At 39.6% G+C, this 16412-nt stretch overlaps 1 protein-coding gene across 3 annotated transcripts in view; it reads right to left on the reverse strand.

The window, feature by feature from the left end:
* The window catches only part of APH1B (aph-1 homolog B, gamma-secretase subunit), an 85434-nt gene that overhangs the window by 56895 nt on the left and 12127 nt on the right, over window positions 1-16412 (reverse strand). For all 3 annotated transcript variants that reach the window (XM_057543778.1, XM_057543780.1, XM_007165975.2), the window contains one exon: window positions 6068-6195. In XM_057543778.1, coding sequence (XP_057399761.1) covers window positions 6068-6195 — 128 coding nt within the window. The remainder of the gene's footprint in view (window positions 1-6067; window positions 6196-16412) is intronic.

Here is a 16412-nt window from a genome sequence, read left to right on the forward strand (position 1 = left end):
GAGGGCAGAGAGCAGAAACAAGAACTACAATCCTGCAGCCTGTGGAACAAAATCCACATTCACAGAAAGATAGACAAGATGAAAAGGCAGAGGGCTATGTACCAGATGAAGGAACAAGATAAAACCCCAGAAAAACAACTAAATGAAGTAGAGATAGGCAATCTTCCAGAAAAAGAATTCAGAATAATGATAGTGAAGATGATCCAGGACCTTGGAAAAAGAATGGAGGCAAAGATCGAGGAGATGCAAGAAATGTTTAACAAAGACCTAGAAGAATTAAAGAACAAACAAACAGAGATGAACAATACAATAACTGAAATGAAAACTACACTAGAAGGAATCAATAGCAGAATAACTGAGGCAGAAGAACAGATAAGTGACCTGGAAGACAGAATGGTGGAATTCACTGCTGCAGAACAGAATAAAGAAAAAAGAATGAAAAGAAATGAAGACAGCCTAAGAGACCTCTGGGACAACATTAAACATAACAACATTCCCATTATAGGGGTCCCAGAAGGAGAAGAGAGAGAGAAAGGACCAGAGAAAATATTTGAAGAGATTATAGTCGGAAACTTCCCTAACATGGGAAAGGAAATAGCCACCCAAGTCCAGGAGGCGCAGAGAGTCCCATACAGGATAAACCCAAGGAGACACACACCGAGACACATAGTAATCAAATTGGCAAAACTTAAAGACAAAGAAAAATTACTGAAAGCAACAAGGGAAGAATGACAAATAACATACAAGGGAACTCCCATAAGGTTAACAGCTGATTTCTCAGCAGAAACTCCACAAACCAGAAGGGAGTGGCGTGATATACTTAAAGTGAAGAAAGGGAAGAACCTAAAACCAAGATTACTCTACCTGGCAAGGATCTCATTCAGATTCGATGGAGAAATCAAAAGCTTTACAGACAAGCAAAAGCTAAGAGAATTCAGCACCACCAAACCAGCTCTAAAACAAATGCTAAAGGAACTTCTCTAAGTGGGAAACACAAGAGAAGAAAAGGATCTACAAAAACAAACCCAAAACAATTAAGAAAATGGTCATAGGAACATACATATTGATAATTACCTTAAACGTGAATGGATTAAATGGTCCAACCAAAAGACACAGGCTTGCTGAATGGATACAAAAACAAGACCCATATATATGCTATCTATAAGAGACCCACTTCAGACCTAGGGACACATACAGACTGAAAGTGAGGGGATGTAAAAAGATATTCCATGCAAATGGAAATCAAAAGAAAGCTGGAGTAGCAATATTCATATCAGATAAAATAGACTTTAAAATAAAGAATGTTACAAGACACAAGCAAGGACTCTACATAATGATCAAGGGATCAATCCAAGAACAAGATATAACAATTATAAATATATACACACCCAACATAGGAGCACCTCAATACATAAGGCAACTGCTAACAGCTATAAAAGAGGAAATCGACAGTAACACAATAGTGGGGGACTTTAACACCTCACTTACACCAATGGACAGATCATCCAAAATGAAAATAAATAAGGAAACAGAAGCTTTAAATGACATAATAGACCAGATAGATTTAACTGATATTTATAGGACATTCCATCCAAAAACAGCAGATTACACTTTCTTCTCAAGTGCACACAGAACATTCTCCAGGATAGATCACATCTTGGGTCATAAATCAAGCCTCAGTAAATATAAGAAAATTGAAATCATATCAAGCATCCTTTCTGATCATAATGCTATGAGATTAGAAATCAAATACAGGGAAAATAACGTAAAAAACACAAACACATGGAGGCTAAACAATATGTTACTAAATAACCAAGAGATCACTGAAGAAATCAAAGAGGAAATCAAAAAATACCTAGAGACAAATGACAATGAACACACGACGATCCAAAACCTATGGGATGCAGCAAAAGCAGTTCTAAGAGGGAGGTTTATAGCTATACAAGCCTACCTCAGGAAACAAGAAAAATCTCAACTAAACAATCTAACCTTACACCTGAAGGAACTAGAGAAAGAAGCACAAACAAAACCCAAAGTTAGCAGAAGGAAAGAAATCATACAGATCAGAGCAGAAAGAAATGAAACAGAAACAAAGAAAACAATAGCAAAGATCAATAAAACTAAAAGCTGGTTCTTTAAGAAGATAAACAAAATTGATAAACCATTAGCCAGACTCATCAAGAAAAAGAGGGAGAGGACTCAAATCAATAAAATTAGAAATGAAAAAGGAGAAGTTACAACAGATACCACAGAAATACAAAGCATACTAAGAGACTACTACAAGCAACTCTATGCCAATAAAATGGACAACCTGGAAGAAATGGACAAATTCTTAGAAAGGTATAACCTTCCAAGACTGAACCAGGAAGAAATAGAAAATATGAACAGACCAATCACAAGTAATGAAATTGAAACTGTGATTTAAAATCTTCCAACAAACAAAAGTCCAGGACCAGATGGCTTCACAGGTGAATTCTATCAAACATTAAGAGAAGAGCTAACACCCATCCTTCTCAAACTCTTCCAAAAAATTGCAAAGGAAGGGACACTCCCTAACTCATTCTATGAGGCCACCATCACCCTGATACCAAAGCCAGACAAAGATACTACAAAAAAAGAAAATTACAGACTAATATCACTGATGAATATAGATGCAAAAAACTTCAACAAAATACTAGCAAACAGAATCCAACAACACATTAAAAGGATCGTACACCACGATCAAGTGGGATTTATCCCAGGGATGCAAGGATTCTTCAATATACGCAAATCAATCAATGTGATACACCATATTAACAAATTGAAGAATAAAAACCATATGATCATCTCAATAGATGCAGAAAAAGCTTTTGACAAAATTCAACACCCATTTATGATAAAAACTCTCCAGAAAGTGGACATAGAGGGAACCTACCTCAACATAATAAAGGCCATATACGACAAACCCACAGCAAACATCATTCTCAACGGTGAAAAACTGAAAGCATTTCCTCTAAGATCAGGAACGAGACAAGGATGTCCACTCTCACCACTATTATTCAACATAGTTTTGGAAGTCCTAGCCACAGCAATCAGAGAAGAAAAAGAAATAAAAGAAATACAAATTGGAAAAGAAGAAGTAAAACTGTCACTGTTTGCAGATGACATGATACAATACATAGAGAATCCTAAAAATGCCACCAGAAAACTACTAGAGCTAATCAATGAATTTGGTAAAGTAGCAGGATACAAAGTTAATGCACAGAAATCTCTTGCATTCCTATACACTAATGATGAAAAATCTGAAAGAGAAATTAAGGAAACACTCCCATTTACCACTGCAACAAAAAGAATAAAATACCTAGGAATAAACCTACCTAGGGAGACAAAAGACCTGTATGCAGAAAACTATAAGACACTGATGGAAGAAATTAAAGATGATACCAACAGATGGAGAGATATACCATGTTCTTAGATTGGAAGAATCAATACTGTGAAAATGACTATACTACACAAAGCAATCGACAGATTCAATGCAATCCCTATCAAATTACCAATGGCATTTTTTACGGAGCTAGAACAAATCATCTTAAAATTTGTATGGAGACACAAAAGACCCCGAAGAGCCAAAGCAGTCTTGAGGCAAAAAAACGGAGCTGGAAGAATCAGACTCCCTGACTTCAGACTATACTACAAAGCTACAGTAATCAAGACAATATGGTACTGGCACAAAAACAGAAACATAGATCAATGGAACAAGATAGAAAGCCCAGAGATAAACCCACGCACCTATGGTCAACTAATCTATGACAAAGGAGGCAAGGATACACAACGGAGAAAAGACAGTCTCTTCAATAAGTGGTGCTGGGAAAACTGGACAGCTACATGTAAAAGAATGAAATTAGAACACTCCCTAACACCATACACAAAAATAAACTCAAAATGGATTAGAGACCTAAATGTAAGACCGGACACTATAAAGCTCTTAGAGGAAAACAGAGGAAGGACACTCTTTGACATAAATCACAGCAAGATCTTTTTTGATCTACCTCCTAGAGTAATGGAAATAAAAACAAAAATAAACAAATGGGACCTAATGAAACTTAAAAGCTTTTGCATAGCAAAGGAAACCATAAACAAGACGAAAAGACAACCCTCAGAATGGGAGAAAATATTTGCAAACGAATCAACGGACAAAGGATTAATCTCCAAAATATATAAACAGCTCATGCCGCTCAATATTAAAGAAACGAACAACCCAATCCAAAAATGGGCAGAAAACCTAAACAGACATGTCTCCAAAGAAGACATACAGATGGCCAAGAAGCACATGAAAAGCTGCTCAACATCACTAATTATTAGAGAAATGCAAATCAAAACTACAATGAGGTACCACCTCACACCAGTTAAAATGGGCGTCATCAGAAAATCTACAAACAAGGGAACCCTCTTGCACTGCTGGTGGGAATGTAAATTGATACAGCCACTATGGAGAACAGTATGGAGGTTCCTTAAAAAACCAAAAACAGAATTACCATATGATCCAGCAATCCCACTACTGGGCATATACCCTGAGAAAACCATAATTCAAAAAGACACATGCACCCCAATGTTCACTGCAGCACTATTTACAATAGCCAGGTCATGGAAGCAACCTAAATGCCCATCGACAGATGAATGGATGAAGAAGATACGGTACATATATACAATGGAATATTATTCAGCCATAAAAGGGAACAAAACTGGGTCATTTGTTGAGACATGGATGGATCTAGAGACTGTCATTTAGAGTGAAGTAAGTCAGAAAGAGAAAAACAAATATAGTATATTAACACATATATGTTGAACTTAGAAAAATGGTACAGATGAACCAGTTTGCAGGGCAGAAATTGAGACACAGATGTAGAGAACAAACATATGGACACCAAGGGGGGAAAGCGGCGGGGGGTTGGGGTGGTGGTGTGATGAATTGGGCGATTGCGATTGACATGTATACACTGATGTGTATAAAATGTATGATTAATAAGAACCTGCTGTATTAAAAAATAAATAAAATTCAAAAATTAAAAAACAAAAAAAGATTTGACTTTACGTAGCTGCCATCATATTAAGGGTAACTTTAGTATCCTGTATGACTGAAAGGTTTTAGGTAAGAAAGGCAATAAGATTGTTTTTTAGATGGAACAGCGAACAAGAAGCCCAGTATAAGAAAACCTGATATGAACTCTAAATGGATGGAGAGGAGAGAAACATGAGGCAGGACACCATCAAAAGGAAGCTTTTCAATACTGTAGGTGAGAAATGATAAAGGTCTGGACAAAGCAGTGGCTGGGATAATTCTGTTGCAAGTATATGACACGTTACAATTAAACTAACACCAAAGCATTAAACAGTGCTTAAACAATACATCTAGTCAAGTATTCGTTTTAAATTACTTTTGAAAACTGGCGTTATAATGTCAGTGAGGAGAGAGTAAGATGGGCACTCTTGACATTCATCAGAATGCGTAAAAATAGTACAACCCTTGTAGAGAGTATTTTAGCAATTTGCATCAAGGGCTTTAAAAATATTCACACCATTTGACTTCAAAAATCCATTCCTTGGACTCTAAACAATGTATTGAAAAAGTTTCACATACAAAGTTGTTCCAGACAGCATTATAATAACCAAAAGTAGAAAAACAAGTTATCAATCAGTTAAGCAAACTATAACTTTATGTAATGATCTAAAGCCACTAAAACTTAAATATTAAAAGGATTTATAATAACATGGAAATTGTTTAAGATGTGTTACATAACATAAGCATAATGCAAGCCTATTTCAGTTTGACTCTACCCATTAAAAGAAAGACACATACGAAAAAAAAAACCAAAAAACTTTTATGAAATCAACCAACAAATTAATAGTTATCTTTCTATGGTAAGAAATAGATGATTTATCTATCATTCATTCACTCATTCTTTTAAATGACTTTTCTGAATTTCCTCATTTTCCTATGAGCATGTATTTCATTCAGAGTGGAATCTACCACTTTAGATATGCAGACTTGAGCTCCAAAAACCAGTTTGAGCACGGTAGCAATACTCACCAGGGCTGACACCAGCAGATGCGTCAGAAGCACTGCAAGCAGGGTGTACCACTTTTTCTTCTCACAGCCATCAAAAAACACAATGCCCCAGAACATGTGCAGCAATATGATCACCAGCGTCATGAAAGCTGAAAGACAGGCAACCATTACTGCCCAGTCACAGGACAACAAACCCCAAAGCCCACTGAACACCTAGTCCTGGGACAACGCTCTTGGGGTACACCGCACTACTGGGAGGGTTCAACCCTATCTGACAGAAGCGGGACCCTGACACATATTTGCTCGAATAGTAACTCTGACAGCAACATTCCTGAACCAGGGGGCCAACTCTGAAGCAGCTTCTCTTCTAGAACGTGAACTTGTGAAACAAAAAGTCAACTTGGAGCTGGCTTTCAAGGAGTTTCTCTTAGGAATGCAATAAAACTACTGTGATATCTAATCAGCTTTTCTCCAAATTACCCTTCTGCACTAACTGCGAAACTCCCACCCTCCCCCAACACCACGCCACACAGCACGTGCGATCTTAGTTCCCCGACCAGGGATCAAACCAGCACGCCCCCAACCCCGCATTGGAAACTCGAAGTCTTAACCAATGGACTGCCAGGGAGGTCCCTGAGAAACTGTTCTCCATTAAAAGAGGTGTCTTCAATTTAAACAAGTCTTCTCATTAAAGTGGAATTTCTCCTTGGATTTTTTTTTTAAGGCCAATGGAAGATAAAAATATTAGAAATTGCAGTAATTATCCAAGATTCTTTCTTTTTTTAACATCTTTATTGGAGTATAAGGGCTTTACAATCGTGTGTTAGTTTCTGCTTTATAACAAAGTGAATCAGTCATACATATACATATGTCCCCATATGTCTTCCCTCTTGCGTCTCCCTCCCACCCTCCCTATCCCACCCCTCTAGGTGGACACAAAGCATGAGCTGATCTCCCTGTGCTATGCGGCTGCTTCCCACTAGCTATCCATTTTACATTTGGTAGTGTATATATGTCCATGCCACTCTCTCACTTCATCCCAGCTTACCCTTCCCCCTCCCCGTGTCCTCAAGTCCATTCTTTACATCTGCATCTTTATTCCTGTCCTGCCCCTAGGTTCTTCAGAACCATTTTTTTTTAACTCACTACAAATAACTCAATTTCGTTTATTTTTATGGCTGAGTAATATTCCATTGTATATACGTGCCACATCTTCTTTATCCATTCATCTGTCGATGGACACTTAGGTTGCTTCCATGTCCTGGCTATTGTAAAGAGTGCTGCAATGAACACTGTGGTACATGACTCTTTTTGAATTATGGTTTTCTCAGGGTATATGCCCAGTAGTGGGACTGCTGGGTCGTATGGTAGTTCTATTTTTAGTTTTTTAAGGAACCTCCATACTGTTCCCCATAGTGGCTGTATCAATTTACACTCCCACCAAGAGTGCAGGAGGGTTCCCTTTTCTCCACACCCTCTCCAGCATTTATTGTTTGTAGGTTTTTTGATGATGGCCATTCTGACTGGTGTGAGGTGATACCTCATTGTAGTTTTGATTTGCATTTCTCTAATGATTAGTGATGTTGAGCATCCTTTCATGTGTTTGTTGGCAATCTGTATATCTTCTTTCAAGAAATGTCTGTTTAGGTCTTCTGCCCATTTTTTATCCAAGATTCTTAAGCAACTGAAATTGAACTTGATCGGCACACACAGGTTTTTCTATGGAATACTGTGTGTGTGCATGCGTGTGCGTGTGTGTCCTGCATCCTGGACAACATTCCTTACTTAAAATGAGCAAGTTTTCAGAATTCCCTGGCAGTCCAGTAGTTAGGGCTCCGCGCTCTCACTGCTGAGGGCCCAGCTTCGATCCCTGGTCGGGGAACTAAAATCCCACAAGCCACAAGGTGTGGCCAAAAAAAAAAGAGAAAGATCAAGTTCCACATATTCTGAAAGTTTCAACATGAAAAAAGGCACACAGATTTCCCTTTTCCACCATTAACACCCACCAATCTGGCAAAAAGTCAAGTCTGACCATTCTGTTTCACGCTGCTGGTAGGCAAACAATCTAGCATTACCTAGCAAAGTTGAAAATGTGCATTCTCTATCGCACTCCAGCAATTCCACAGCTAGACCTATACAATTCTCCCTTAGTATTCGTGGAGGATTGGGTCCAGGACCCCCCCATGGATACCAAAACCTGCAGATGCTCAAGTCCCTTATATAAAATGGCATAATATTTGCATATAACCTATGCACAGCACATCCTCCACCGTATACCTTAAATCATCTCTAGATTACTTATAATACCTAATATAATGTAAATGTTAGGAAAATAGTTGTAAACACAGTATAAATTCTATGTAAATAGTTGCTGGAGCCAGGCAAGTACAAGTTTTGCTTTGGGGAATTTTCTCTTCCTGAATTATTTTTGATCCATGGTAGGCTGAATCTGTGAATGCAAAACCCACAGATATGGAGGGCTGACTGTATGGACTCTGAAGCAGTTAGTTTTTGAATCAATAGATCACTAGCACTTGAGCACTTGTTAGAAATGCAAATTCTTGGGACCCACCTCAGACCTCCTGAATCTGACACAGTACACCCAGCAATCTATGTTTAAATAGCCCTCCAGGTGATTCTAATGCATGGTCAAGTTTGAGAACCACTGCTATAGAGAAACTTTAGTATATCTGTACAAGGAGATATATACAAGAATATTAATAGCAGCACTGTTTGTAATGACCAAAAATGTTCATCATTACCAGAATGGATAAACTGTGGTGTATTCACACAATGGAATACTTATATGTTCTATAATATAAATGGTCTTAAGAATATAATGTTGACTGAGGGAAAAGCATATTGTGGGAAAATGACCATTATTTCAGTTATACAAAGTCAAAAGCAAACTATTAAAAAGACATAACTGTTGAGGCTGGAGGAAAGCAAGTTGTTACATCTAGTGATAGTGTTTCAGCAAATGATGGTAAATACTTTAAAGTAGAGGAGGAATTTTAAAAAAGAAAAAACTTCGGGACAATGGTAGACGAAACTAAAATGATGCATTTTAATTCCATCGATGATCCCTCAAAGGTCAGTTTCCCCGAAGACAGATGCCTGTTTATGTGATGGTGTAGAGCTGAGACAACTGAAAACACCCAGGAGTTAATTTTATGTCACAAACGACCAGAGTAGAAATTGTGATCTATAGACACAGATGTTCACACTCTAAGGTTTTTCTAAAGCCTACACGTCAATTACATGTCAAGAGAAAGAAATGACATCATTAATGAGTCATCTGTTCGTGAGCTATGTGAAAGAAAGATCAAAATGGAGTCAGTATTGCTAAGAGAATTCTCCACATGGAGCCGGGTGGCCATTAAGGAAGTGTAACTTAGGCATGGCTCAGCCGAGATGGAATCTGACATTTTGACCTGATGAAGTCATCCAGGACACCTGCCAGAAACTCAAGACACTTATTGAAACTTCACCCTAAAATAACTCATGACAGTCTATCCCCTTATTGGACCCCTACTCTAAAACAACTTGTGATTCCTTAAGGACAAATATTTTCCGACTTATGTCAATCACAATTCTCACCAGGCAACTTTTAACAACCTCATCGTCTTTTGTCTTTATAAGCCCGAGTCTATTTCTTCCTTGGAACACTCTTTCAAGATTACACGAATCTGTCTCCTGACTTGCAATTCTTTTTTTTTTTTTTTTTTAAAGGATTTTTCTTATTTATTTATTTATTTATTTATTTATTTATTTATTTTTGGCTGTGTTGGGTCTTCGGTTCGTGCGAGGGCTTTCTCCAGTTGCGGCAAGCGGGGGCCACTCTTCATCGCGGTGCGGGGACCGCTCTTCATCGCGGTGCGCGGGCCTTTCTCTATCGCGGCCCCTCCCGTCGCGGGGCACAGGCTCCAGACGCGCAGGCTCAGCAATTGTGGCTCACGGGCCCAGCTGCTCCGTGGCATGTGGGATCTTCCCAGACCAGGGCTCGAACCCGTGTCCCCTGCATTAGCAGGCAGATTCTCAACCACTGCGCCACCAGGGAAGCCCAATTCTTTTTTTTTTAATTAATTAATTAATTATAATTGGCTGCATTGGGTCTTCATTGCTGTGCGTGGGCTTTCTCTAGTTGCAGTGAGTGGGGGCTACTCTTCCTCGTGGTATGCGGGCTTCTCATTGCGGTGGCTTCTCTTGCTGTGGAGCACAGGCTCTAGGCACGGGCTTCAGTAGTTGTGGCTCACGGGCTCTAGAGCTCAGCCTCAGTAGTTGTGGCGCACGGGTTTAGTTGCTCTGTGGCATGTGGGATCTTCCCAGACCAGGGCTCGAACCCGTGTCCCCTGCATTGGCAGGCAGATTCTTAACCACTGAGCCACCAGGGAAGTCCCTGACTTGCAATTCTTAAGACCCCAAATAATCTCTTTTCTTACTTGCAGCCTCCCGCATTATCTTTTGTTTGACAGCTATATTTGCCCTTTCTTCTATGCATTGCCACATATACTGAAGCCAGCCAATTATCCTCCTGTGATCAAGTCCTAGAGTTCAGCTACTTGGAAAACGCTCTTACTTACGGACTTTTCAGTTCATTCTCATCCAAAAGAGCATTACTCTGTTTCAGACAAACATTCTCAAGATATCATTAGCCCTCAACTTTCTTTCAAATTCTAGGTAGGACATTTCTGTTTGCAAGGCTCTTTCCTGCTAAAAATTATCTCTGATGGATTGACCCTGTCTCCAAAGTAAAGTCCAAGCATCTCAGGTTAGCATCGAAGGCCCTCTACAACCTAGACCCAAATTACTATCCTTTACTAATCTTCAAACATATCCTACATGGAAGAAAACCAGAACTCTTACTTATACTCTGTCTATGCCTCTCTGTTTTCACTTTTTGTTTTTTAACTGATTACCCCTTTTGCCTGAATGCTCTACCTCTCACCACCAGCCTACCATTTCACTCCATCCAAATCTTACTTTTATTTAACATCTAGCTCAGTGCCATCTCCTTGGTAAGCTCATCCTGATACCTACTCTTTTTTTTTAAACACTCCACACACATTTACTGAGCACCTAGAGAGTCTGGCCTGAAGATGATGCCTATGGGCTCTGGAGTCACACACTCCTGAGCTGGAATCCTAGCTCCACGGTGTGGCTTTGGGCAAGCTCTTCCAACCCCTCTGAGCTTCTGTTTCCTTTATTTCTAAAATGCAAATAATGCCCCTGGGTTGCTGCGCAGGGAAAAACAGTGCTTTGCCAACCACAGTTTTTCAATAAATGACAACTACTATGTGCTACGGTCTCCAGATTCAAAGATGAACATAAGCCAGGACCTTTAATTTAGTGAGTTTGTACTAACAGGCGGGAAAGTAAAGCAAAGCAGCAAGCAATTACCACATTCATCCAAGCTTCCTGGGCACTTGACTATGTTTTAAAATGCACTCTTGTTCACTCTTGTAGATTATTTCTTCCTCTGACATTGTATTACTCGCAAATTTACTTTCTTCCTCCCCTCTTTTATTAATCCATACAAAGATTTATTAGCACCCACTATAGGCCAGGCAATAGGGCTATCACAGTGAACAAAATACAGTCCCATGGAACTTCCTTTTCAGAAAAGAAGCGCATCGTTTCAGTTTACTGTTTTATTAACACAATATCTAAAAAGGATCTCTCAGACATTTACTAAAACATTGTATACTCCTACTTGACTGCTTATTTATTCAGCTAGCACTACTTTCTGGCTAGCTTCTATAGTCATAAGCCTTTACTATTACAATGTGCTATTTAGATTACTGGGATTTATTGTTTGTTTCCTCTGCAACTGGTTAGAGGTCCAACAGAAACTGAGCCCTGGATATCTAAACTATTCTGTCACATACATGTAGCTAGAGGTACACACATACTATTTTGATACTTCTCTCTAATAAATGGAATTAACTGCAGCTAGAAATGAAGATTTGTTAATAGTATCTCTAGGGTACTATCTTTTAATTACTAAACCTTTCTCATGTCATGTTCCTAAATATATAAAATTCTAAAAGTCCTTCAGTGAGTCTAACCCTAAAATATGCTTTGTTCTTTTTTTGTTTTTTTTGGCCACGCTGTGCGGCATGCTGGATCTCAGTTCCCCGACGAGGGATGGAACCCATGTGCCCTGCAGTGGAAGCGCGGAGTGCTAACCACTGGACCACCAGGGAATTCCCATTGCTTTGTTCTAATATTCTTAAAAGTAGAAAAAACAAAAACACTTTTCTAAGTTAACCATGAGAATATCAAAATTATATCCTTTTATAATCCAGATTAATAAAAAGAGCTCCCATAATTTTAATGTTTTAGAACATTAATCAGAAAGCTGAAGAGTTCTAACAAGTATTTTACACCTGTTTGTGAAATTGTATTTCAATACTTTGCTAATGCACTTCCTTTTCTAATAATCTTTTACACATTCTCTTGGTAGAGAATGTTTCAATCTAACCTACTTCTAAGCAAAATGTTTCAGTGTTATCTTTAAGATGCTACATTTACTATTTGGTTCTTTAATCCTTCCTGAACATAGCCCAAACACTCTAGCACACGGATTCATAAATACCTTCATTTTCACGCTTGTCCCTCTCTCCCTCATTCTTGATATCTACTTTTCTGTCCTTGCAAAGGCAACGGCCTAATATAGCTATAGATCCTAATACTGGATCCAGCCAGCATGGAAACTGCTATCATCTGGCTTCCCCTGACAACTTCAGAGCATCCCTATAACCAGGCCAGAGAGCTCCAAGGCCTGCTGCTGGATGGTGGCAACAACAGACAGAGGAGGACTTCCCAAAGCCAAGGCTCAGCCTCAGCTGCCCAGAGATAGGATGTGATTACCAAAGGGCTTCTGGATGCTTTTTCCGAGGAAGAGAAGGGTCTGGGACTTCAAGGTTCTGTGAAGTGACAGACTCTCCTCCATCCCTCTTGGCTGCAGAAACTCACCAGATCCTGGAGAGATCTCCAATGACCTAGTCCAAGTCAGGACCCAGAACTAAACCAGTGTTTTTGAAAATGCCTTTCCTGCAATAAGGATTTAACTTTACATTTTTGCTTTAAAAAATGTAACAGAATTCTGTGACCTAGTTTATTGTAATGTAGATGTACATATATTACTAAACAAGTAACATTCTCCCAGATAAAAATAAGACACTTTGAAAACCATCTCATATGACACAGCCATAAGAAAGGCGTAGTACTGTCCCTTAATACCAACCAGATCAAAAAGAAAATGTCCTGAAAGCAATCTGAATATAAACAAATATAATGATACAAAATATCTTTTCAGATTTATGAAAACGCTCCTGAAGGATGTTCATGAGCTGAACAGACTGCCAAGGAAACGATGTTACATTTACAGTCCCCCTAGCAGATGGTGAAAAATGATGAAATTCCCTCCCCCAATTAGCCCATCAGTGTGGAGAGTCAGTGTTGGGAAGCCCCTTCAAAGTTGCTGATCTAGTCCCCTGTGCAATGAAAAAGCAGATCCCACAGGGTCCACTTCAAATACTTCCAGTTTAGGAGCTTATTTCACCAAAACAGTCACTGTGGGAAAGTTCCCTCTAAAAGCAAACCCAAATCTGGCCTTTCAACTCGGTGATTCTCAAGTTGGGGGATTTTGCCCCCAGAGGTCACTTGTCAATGTCTGTAGACATTTTTGGTTGCCACACTGGGGGTGGGCTGCTTCTGGCGCCTGGTGGACAGAAGCCAGGGACGTTGCTGAACACCCTACAGTACACAAGACAACGCCCCCCCAAAAAAAGAACCCCAAAAGTCAATAGTAACGAGGTTGAGAAACCCTGCTCCAGCTCCTGCTTATTAAGCCTAGGAAGGCCCTTTGAAGAAGCAAAAGTCAACTCTTTTTTTCCGTATGTGGCACATTAAAAAATACTTGAAACTCTCTCTATAGGTCAATTATTATCACAAAAATGCTGCATAACAAACCAAGCCAAACTCACTGGCCAGAGCTGCCATTGGGAGCATGGGGTCTAAGGCAGTGCTCACAGGAACCTAGGGTGCAATTCCTTAATTCAGTGAGTGTGGGCTCTCAGGATTCTATTACTTTGTATTAATGCTTCACAGACTTCATGAAATTAACTAGGACCTTCTCATGTCTGTCTCTGCCCTGGAGTAGTTTCAGCACCATCAGGTTTACCTTTTCTTTAAATGTTTGCTCCAAAGCATCTCTCAAACATCCATTCCTGATTCCATATATAAAGCAAAAGCTAGCGCATAAGAACTTGGATGGAGATTTAAATGGAAGTGGGAGGTAAGATTTGCAGTTGGATTAGATGTGAGTAACGAGAAAAACAGAAGAATCAGGAATTACTCCAAGGTTTTGGGCCTGAGCAACAGGAAGGATGGAAGTGCTTCAACTGAGATGAGGGAGACCGCAGAGATACCCCGCTTTAAAGATTCCATCCGTGCCTTCTGTCCTCCAGAAATGCTGGTAAATCAGCAGTACTGCAAATCACTGTTCCACTGAATATAAGGAGAAAGTCTCCTGAGAGATGGAAAAGCAGCCTACCATCTGAAACAAGGCAATTCATTCTCAAGATGGAAATATCCACTTAGATCTTTGTAAATGAAAATATTCAAGTAAATGTTTGGTGAAGAATTTTAGAATGAAAAAGATGAGAAAATCTAATAGATCTATCCCTTAAAACAGGGGTCCCCAACCCCCGGGCCACGGACCGGTACTGGTCCACGGCCTGTTAGAAACCCAGCCCCATGGCAGGAGGTGAGTGGCGGGCGAGCGAGCCAAGCTTCATCTGCCGCTCCCCATCGCTCCCCATCGCTCGCATTCCCGCCTGAACCATCCCCCCACCCCCGGCTCTGGGAAAAAACTGTCTTCCATGAAACCGGTCCCTGGTGCCAAAAAAGGTTGGGGACCGCTGCCTTAAAATAAACCTCAAGCTTGATTAATCCCTTCATAGAACCATGAAGATTTCCAAACTTCTATGTATGTAAGAAAAGTGGTTTTGGGAAATTTAGTTAAAACCTGTTCCAGGAATACTGTTGGAAAACTTCAGAGTTCACCAGTGAAACCTGTTACAATGTGAATGATTCCCCCAGAAACTGTGCACAGCAGCAGCACTGACGTGAACATTGTGATTCTCTTTAGCAGAGCTGAGGGGAGGTAGAAGAGTGAACTGGTACAAGCGGTCCCAGTAGTGACGAGCGTCCTTGGTGAGAAGTGCGCATGGAGCAGCTCAGTAAATGCCGGGACTCCAGCACATCCTCCCAGCGCAGCCATGGAGCTGCAGAGGATCAAGCTGAGGTTGCTGAGCAAGGCTAGGCTCATCAATAAAGTTGAAGACAGGATTTTTTTTTTCTCCTTTCAAATTATAAATATTGGGTATAGTGGGTAAACATATATTCCTATGGGGCTAAATGAAGGAAGATACTATGTTGAATGGTATTCAAAAAATATTACCTTTTCCCAATGCAAATCATCTTTACAGGGTACTATCCTGCTCATCACACTACGAAAAAAATCTCTGTAAGATTCATTGAAGAAAAAGAAACTAAACACACACACACACAAAAGAAACCACCAAAAATTAAAGGCAGCAGTGGATGAAGAAAATAAGGACCAATTCACATGTGAAGATGACACAAGGCCTGAAGAGAGAGAGAAGCACAAGGCATTAGGCTGCCTGAACTGCAAAGGGGTCAGCACGGGCTCTCCACCCAGCCATGTGGGCAAAGAGATGTCAGTGTCACAGAAGGTGACCTAGAACACATGTGGAAGAGCCACAGCCTGTGTCATTCTTTCAGTCACTCTGCGAAGCAATTCACTGAGCTGCCTGTTTGCACTCTGCCTAAAGATGGCTACCTGGGCTCTGCATACTTGATAATGTATCATAGGCTACTAGAGCCTATAACAGGCCAAGGTTTGGGGAAAAGACATTCCGAAAGTATAATTTTCCATTCTCAGTTATTTGAGAAGCTTGAAGGAAAGACTATTACGCTACTGATGTATTGAAAACATATAATGAAAATATATATTTGGTGACAAAACCAATGACACGTTACAGTATATGGAGCATCCTTGTGTCATAAGCGGTGACAGTTGTGATAATTTATTATAAGAAATTAAGATTCTAACAAATTCAGAAAAAGATAAGAATTGCAGATTAAGCTCTATTGCAGATCATTTTCTCTGTATCATTAACAATGCTATAGTTTCTCTACCTCTCTGGAACTGGTACCTATTTGAGACAGTCTTGCATGAAAACTGCTTTCACTTAAAAGTTTAAACATTTAACAAACTGCCACATTGTATTATAGAAATTATATCAATACTTAAAATACTACAGGAAAAAAGTGA

Source organism: Balaenoptera acutorostrata, chromosome 3, assembly GCF_949987535.1.
Source record: "Balaenoptera acutorostrata chromosome 3, mBalAcu1.1, whole genome shotgun sequence".
Lineage (NCBI taxonomy): Eukaryota > Metazoa > Chordata > Mammalia > Artiodactyla > Balaenopteridae > Balaenoptera > Balaenoptera acutorostrata.